The sequence below is a fragment of the Stenella coeruleoalba genome (assembly GCF_951394435.1).
Source record: "Stenella coeruleoalba genome assembly, chromosome: 12".
In the NCBI taxonomy this organism is placed as follows: Eukaryota; Metazoa; Chordata; class Mammalia; order Artiodactyla; family Delphinidae; genus Stenella; species Stenella coeruleoalba.
The window spans coordinates 13,017,454-13,025,100 of record NC_137158.1 but is presented as its reverse complement, the minus strand read 5'-3'; the positions used below and the strand labels follow the sequence as shown (position 1 = coordinate 13,025,100).

At 38.4% G+C, this 7,647-nt stretch overlaps 1 protein-coding gene across 1 annotated transcript; it reads left to right on the top strand.

Annotated features, from left to right (window-relative positions):
* The first annotated feature begins 939 nt into the window (after positions 1-939).
* On the top strand, positions 940-6,613 carry COX7A2 (cytochrome c oxidase subunit 7A2). Its single transcript, XM_079939151.1, has 4 exons — positions 940-1,084; positions 2,286-2,375; positions 4,940-5,024; positions 6,407-6,613. The coding sequence occupies exons 1-4, from the start codon at positions 1,067-1,069 to the stop codon at positions 6,463-6,465; spliced, it is 252 nt and encodes an 83-aa protein (XP_079795277.1). The 5' UTR covers positions 940-1,066; the 3' UTR covers positions 6,466-6,613.
* Positions 6,614-7,647: the final 1,034 nt, after the last annotated feature.

The window sequence follows — 7,647 nt, the reverse complement described above, 5'->3', positions numbered from 1 at the left end:
AATAATAATTTCAATATTACTAATTTTATCTACACATTTCACCTATGCTGAACCCATACATCATCAGCTTTCTATTTGAAATGACAGTGGAATAATTATGAGTTTGTAAAAAGGTGGACAGATATTTACTGTGGTATAGGGTGGATACTTTCGTATTTATACCCGCTTGAGGGTGGGCACTTGTAACAGACACTTGTAATGTGGCATTATTTAAGCACAGTTGGTATCTGTACAATAATTGCTGTGCCTGGCCACTCCAACCATGGAAAGTGCTGTGCTAGCCTGAGGCAGCAAGACTCCGGAGTCCAGATTTGCCCTCCCATTTCTGGTCCCCCAATTAGAATTTCCCCCTCTTTTCAGCGTTTTCCCAGACTCAGAGAAACGAGTGAACAGCTTCCACACTTTCGCGACACTGTGGGAGAGCTGCTTGCATGGGGAGTTCTGCAGCACCCAAAGGTGCAGCAAGATAAAAACTAGTATCCCGACGCAGCTCTACACAGCACACTCTCAGCACACGGAACAGTAACGTCCTCACAACAGTGGAGAAAACTGATTGTATCCGTGTAAGAGAAGTTATACTTTTTGTTTTGTATTTCATCCAGCTTCACAGTTTAGAGTTCGGCCAAACCAGCGTTCTAAACAGTGGCTCAAAGGTTGCTCAGAGTTTTACGTCTTCTCGTTCAAAATACACACACTAATTTTCTTCGATAGCCTGGTCTCACATTAATTTTATCTGAGCTAGTTAAACGAGTACGTAATGCCTCGCTCCTTGCCTCTCAGGTCTCAAAAGTCGTTCCTTTATCCCCAGCCTCCGCTCCCGGGGTAACCGGCGGCTCAGGAGCGAGGTCGAGGCGCAGAGACAGCCCGCCGGCTAGAGCGGCCACAGCCGTCCGGCCGCTCTCTCTTTTCTTCCGCTCTCTATGGTTAGGAGCAAGTCCCTCCTCCGCCCGGAAGTATTTAGGCTCCAGGCGCTTGCGCAAGGCCACAAGGTAGTTCCGATTCCGGCGTGTGGATCTTCGTTCCTCGTGTTCAGTTGTCGCGGTTGGTGGGCAGTAACGGAGCCAAGATGCTGCGGAGTCTGCTGGTGAGTAGCTTGTCGGCTGGCATTCGGGATGTGGGGCGAGAGGGTTGGGAGCGGAGGCTAGAGGTTCGCGACAGGAAAGCCTCTCCTGGGAGGGGAGGAGAGAGGGAGAGGGCGGCTTCGGAGGTCACCTTCCTTGGTCCGTGTCCTTTTCGCTTGACCTTCCTTCCCTTCCATGGATCACTCTTGCCCCAAGCTGTGCTGGGTAGTTGTAAGGAGTGGAGAAGCTGGGGAGGTGACCAGAGGATTGTGCGTTAGGCAAGCCTTGGGTTCTTAGTCGCCACCCCTAATCTTGTGGATGCGGGTGGGAAGTTTCTGATACCCGGAAGCGTCAGCAGAAGGATGTTCCTCGGATAACGAGGGGTTTGAGTTTCAGTGACTCTGAGGTTTGTGAGCAGCAGAAGGTAGTTTAAAAAGCAAGCCTTTCAGTTTTGGCTGGCGCTTTAGGAGCATTCATGGCCGAAGGGTCGTGTTGCTTCCATCAGGCGGTTCTGCAGTGTCCTTCACCGCTCCACCGACTTTGAGCATGTGAAATATTTTCCCCAAATTTTGAAAAAGAGAAGGAAAATGTAACAGTGATCGTTTTCTTCGGTAATTATCCAATAAAGCTTTACTTATCTTCTCAATATATTATTTATTTTAGAAAGTGGATTGCATATTTGTAATTTATTTCAACTGGATATGTAATGCAAGTCTCTTGTAAAAGATTTATGCCCTATTAATTCTTTGGGGAAAATGTAATGAGGGAAGCATTTTAATTAAGTAGGAATCATGCCAGTTTATTTTGATATCAAGTAATAGATTTTTAATAATATGGTAGAGTATTTAAATAAAAAACTTAGAACCTCGTGTATTTTGTAACCATTCTTTATTTCTGTAATATCTATATATCAGTATGTTTTCCTCATATAATGCTACTGGTTCAATTCAGGTAAAGATCATGATTTTTTCCCCCTCAAAATCTACATGAATTGCTTCTTAAATGTGGTGTTTGGAGACTTCAGAATGTAATATAAAGAGCAGTGGCGGGGCGACAAATAGGAAAACCTCAGTGCTTGTCTGTGACTTTGTTATTGACAAATCGGGTATGTTTTAACCCTCAGTTTCACTTTTCTGTAATACTGAAGATTGGGAATGGTTGGTTTTGAAGCGTTTCTTTAAGCCCTAAGTCTGTTTAGTATATGTGGATGTTTTTTAATTTCAGGCGCTTCGTCAGATTGCCCAGAGGACCATAAGTACTGCTTCACGCAGGCAGTTTGAAAATAAAGTTTCAGAGAAACAAAAGCTCTTTCAGGTACTGAAGTATTTTATAGGAGATTGTTACTTTTTATGATTAGATTACCAAAAGTTGGTGATAGGAGGTAAATCTGGAGACGTCTGATTGTTAACAATCCTGTTGTATTAGCAGAAGAGTAATAGGAAACTGTCTGTCGATAGCTAACTGGGCATTTGCTATAACCAAGAGGCCCTTGGGAAAGCAGAAGAAATGAAGGGGTAAAGATCAAAGACACTTTCTTTTGGAGGAGTCACATTGGGTTGGCACTCTGGGGTAGCTGCACAGTAATAGACAAATAGACCATAGAAAGAGCCCAGAAACAGAACAAATACATTAATATATGTAGAAACTTAATATATGTAGAAACTTGATATATGTTAAAGGTGCTATTTCATATCAGTGGGGAATGGAAAAATTGGGTGGCTGTTTTTTTGTGGTTTTTTTTTTTGCGGTACGCGGGCCTCTCACTGTTGTGGCCTCTCCCGTAGCGGAGCACAGGCTCCAGACACGCAGGCTCAGTGGCCATGGCTCACGGGCCCAGCTGCTCCGCGGCACGTGGGACCTTCCTGGACCGGGGCACAAACCCGTGTCCCCTGCATCGGTAGGCGGACTCTCAACCACTGCGCCACCAGGGAAGCCCTGGGTGGCTGTTTTGAAGAAAGTAAAGTTACATCCGTTCTGTATTGTGTGTTAAAAGATTAATTGCAGATATAAATACTTCTCCCTCAAAAAATATTAAAAGAAAATATAGGAGAATTTTTTTTCAGCTTACTGAGGTATGATTGACAAGTAAAAATCGCAAGCATTGGGAATTCCCTGGTGGTCCAGTGGTTGAGAATCCACCTTCCTATGCAAGGGTCGCGGGTTTGATCCCTGGGGATGGGGGAACTAAGATCCTTCCTGCCCTGGGGGAACTAAGACCACACACTGCAACTACTGAGCCCACGCGCCACAACTATAGAGAGGCCCACGCACCACAACGAAGATCCCACGTGCCGCAACTAAGACCTGACACAAAGAAAGAAAGAAAGAAAGAAAGAAAGAAAGAAAATATAAATAAATAGTTTGTATTTAGGTTGTACCTGATTTTTTTTTAAGGTGTACAAACAATGTTATATTTAATGTATCTATGAATGATTACCACAATCAGGTTTAATCTTAGGGGTCATCCTAAGAAAGTCTTTACAAAGCCTAGAAGCTGTAAAGGAGAAAAATTGCAAGGTTTGGTGACACGAAAATTTTAAATGTACTTATGGTACAAATTGAGGTAAGTGACAAATTGAGGGAAAATTTTTTAAATTAACAAAATTTTTAATATTAACAAAAAGTTAATAACCTTAGCATACAGAGAGCTCCTACAAATCAGTAAGAAATGCACATTAAAATGACAAGTTGCTACTTTTTTTCCCTGTTCAATTGTCAAAATTTTAGAAGATTTAAAATAGGTTATGTTAGCCAGGTGTGGGAGATAAGTGCGTTCCTATACAGTACGTTGATACATGCTAGGAAGTAGTATTGGTACAGAAATTTTAGAGTATTTGAAAGTATTAGAAGCAAATTATTGTACATATCCTATTCAGGACTCCCATTTTAAGAATCTTTCCTACAGAATAGTAGCATAAATATATAAAAATAGGAAATAGGCTATTAATCATTATGGGAGTTTAATATCAAAAAAACCCAACAACCTAAATACCCATTAATAAAGGATTGGCTAATGTAATTTTATTTTTTGCACAGTGGAATGCTGTGTAGCCATTAAAAGGAACAAAGTAGGTTTAAATGGGCTAGATGGTTTTTAAGATAATGTTGAGTGAAAAATCTGTGATAGGCCATTATATAGCATAATCTCATTTTGTGTATTAAACAAGTATGTGCATAAATTAGAAGCTATGACAATACAAGCTTTAAAAAATTAAGGATATGTATTAATATGTGTTAATAGTGGTTTTCTCATGAGGAAAGACTTAGTGGGACAGAGCACTTACCTTTATAAGTAGTTAGGTTATCAGTGAGTTTTTTGTTTAATTGTGATCTCTGATGTTTCATAAAGAAAATTTTAAGTGGTTAAAAAAAAAGTATTATGTATGCTGCATGAAAATAAAATACTTATATTTAACAGGTGTGTTAAGTATCCTACACTATGCCAGGTGCTGGATTGGGAGACTAAGGATATAATTTAGGGTTATAAACCAAAACTCTCTCTCCTGTTTTTTTAAGGGAAAAAAAGATTGTACCTATGACCAAAGTGTGATGATTATTGCTTTTTTTTAATAATTAAATTGATGAACTCAATGAATATATTTTCACAGCTTTACTGTTTATGTGTTCTTTGGAAAGAACATTTTATTAGATCTCAAATTAACTTTAAAAGAAAGAATGTTGATTTTTAGGAGTTTTTATTTTAAAAGTAGTTGCAGTAGAGAAAGATTCAGCAAAAGGGTAGTCCTTTTTAATTTTGATATTTAAAATATTTCAATTTCAGTGTTTTAAGAAGCCACTTAATTTTATATGAATGGATTAGTCTTTTTCATTTAGTTGGAAACCAATGATATACATTAATTATTATTTTTTTAACCTAGGAGGATAATGGAATTCCAGTGCATCTAAAGGGTGGGATAGCTGATGCCCTCCTGTACAGAGCCACCATGATTCTTACAGTTGGTGGTAAGACATTTGCAATGCTTGCTCTATAGCAAAATCATAGCAGCGATAACTAACAACATCATTGCTCTCACTGTGCCAGTATTTTAACACAGGCAGTCTGTCCCCAGAATCTGAGGTCTTACTGCTTTACATATAATGACTCACAAAGGTGATTGATACATATTGTGTAAGAACGTTTTAATGTCTTTTAAAAAAAATAAACCGATAAAGTTTGATAATTATCTTGTGATAGAGGTGGCTTTTGGAATGTGCCGCTAGTGGCCCTGCAGGCCTTTGGAAGAGCCAAAGATAGCTGTTCTATCCCATCTCCTATAACAGGGGTTCTTAAATATTTTGACTATGATGTATAATAATCATACACTTTACATCTAATCCCTGTACATACATATTTATGACAGAGATAAAACCTTATACAGCACAATACTTTTACTGCATGTAAAGTGCTTTGATATTTTTTCTGTGGATTGGGCAGTTCCATTATTCAATATTAGCAGTGGAATATCACAAATAAGCATGCTAGGAGCAGAGTTAGGAATCTGAATGATTGCTCCCTGGCGGGAGAAAGGGAAACAGTATTAGAGTGATTACTGTGTGCTCATTCTATTGATAGGAGTGCCACATATGTGGATTTCTGTAACCCTTGTATTAAGTCTGTAACGTATCCTCGTTTTAAAGATGGAGAAATTATGTTAATTACCCAGATAATATTGCTTTGGAAGAGCTGGTGTTTGAACCCTAAGCACAAAGTCCCCTTATGCTTATGCCAAGGTGCCTTTTTTGGCTTGAATTGAATATAGCGAAGGGACATTTTATGGACAACAAGCAGATAGTGACGTTTGGGCTTTCTTAAGGTAAAGCCCTAAATTCTTTTTGGCCAGTGTGACTATTTCATAGACGTTTTGGTAATTAGTTTTAAAAATAAATTTCCAGTTATTAGAAATTCTTACTTCAAATTTGATTATTTAAAAATTATATGTCCCTCTTGCTTGGTTTTATATTGATAATACACTTCAGGGAAGGCTTTGCCTATTTGACCTTTTGGCTTTTGAATCATTCTTAGCATTTCTCAGGCAATTTTAGGTTTTATGTTCTTAATCTTATTTTAAATTTTTTTACATGTCATTACGTTAACAAATACATTACCGTGCTGCATCTAACACTTCTATACAAGTTAAGTAATACTAAAACTAGATTAAACGTGTTTTGTATGTATTTATTTTAAATTTTGCCAGCACCTATCAAAATACTTCTGTATATTCCCATAAAAGTAGTTTTAATACCAGCCTTGCCTCTTTATCTTAAAACTTTTTAGCTGGAATATTGGGTTTATACATTTAAACCTGAGAATTTCCTGTTAAGTTCTTATTTCCTTTATTTTTCAGGAACAGCATATGGCATGTATCTGCTGGCTGTGGCTTCATTCCCCAAGAAGCAGGGTTGACTTCAGTTTATCCTCCCAGCAATCGGTTGGTTCAACTCCATTCAGTTCTCTGTGGACCAGTAGTCTGATAACTAACTTGAGTTCTTCTTTGGGGATCAATATTTATTGACTTGTACTAGCTGCCACCAATAAAGCAGTCTTTACCATGCTTTGTTTTATTTGATCACTTTAGGATACATTATACCAGTAATAGCAGCCTTATAAACCTTAGGTAAGGAGGAATCTTTTGTCATTAGGTTATATATAGTACCATTGTGGTATTATTTTAGTGAAATTTTATTTTTAGCGGCTTAGAATTCCAACAGAGGATGGTCTTCAGCTCTAATTGAGCTTGACACTCGGAGTGCATATTTCTTTGAGTCTTCCCCTCCCCTCTCTTCCCTGCTGTGGTGTATCCTGGGATATGCTAGCACCTAGGGTTAGTGGAAGCAGGTTAGTTTTGGCTCATGGGGTTCAAGTTTCTTTTTTCCTCCCTTAGCTCTGTGTGTTTATGTTTAAGAATATTGGATGTATTCCACAGTTTAGAGTAGGCTTTAGTAGAATTGCTGTAAAATAATCCAGTATTTGTTCTTTTCACACTCAGAATGGGCTTCTGTTATGTTAGTTTAATCCGTAACATAGAGTGTACCTTTCCTTAAAATACTTAGTTCATTTGTAAAAGTTATCTTCTGGGGGAACGGAAGGAGTCAGACTTTGTCATCTCTGCAAGGTGTGCATTTGTAACACAGTGAAGATTAAGAGTCTAGATCCGTCAGATCTAGGGGAAATCTATGAGTAAGGGTTTTATAAAAGCTTCAATTTCTGGATAAAATTGAGAAAACTAATATAGTTAGAAAAACGGAGTCAAGTCTGAAATACCAAACTAACTCTTTTCCTTTTAAAACATTGAGGCTTATGGTACAAATCCATTTCAAGAGGTACCTAATGAAAGGTGTTTCAGCCTTGAGTCTTGAAAGTTAGAAAGATCTTGGTTAGCCATATATCTAACCTGCCACTGAATGCAGGAATCCGCACAGAATCTCATTACTAACATCAGCAGAGAACACTGCTTTTGAAGGGAGTGGAATGAATATTGTTAGACATTTCTAAATGCTGAGAAATATCTTAAGTAGGCCTGGAATCTGGTTCAATTCTGATTCACAGCTAAAAAGCAACCAGTGATAATATTTTGAAACAAGCTAT

Bases quoted from the DNA above. Each gene is read 5' to 3' on its own strand.
- COX7A2 (XM_079939151.1), top strand. The intron at 2,376-4,939 runs GTACTGAAGTAT...TTTTTAACCTAG, and splicing joins AGAAACAAAAGCTCTTTCAG to GAGGATAATGGAATTCCAGT. The intron at 5,025-6,406 runs GTAAGACATTTG...TTTATTTTTCAG, and splicing joins CATGATTCTTACAGTTGGTG to GAACAGCATATGGCATGTAT.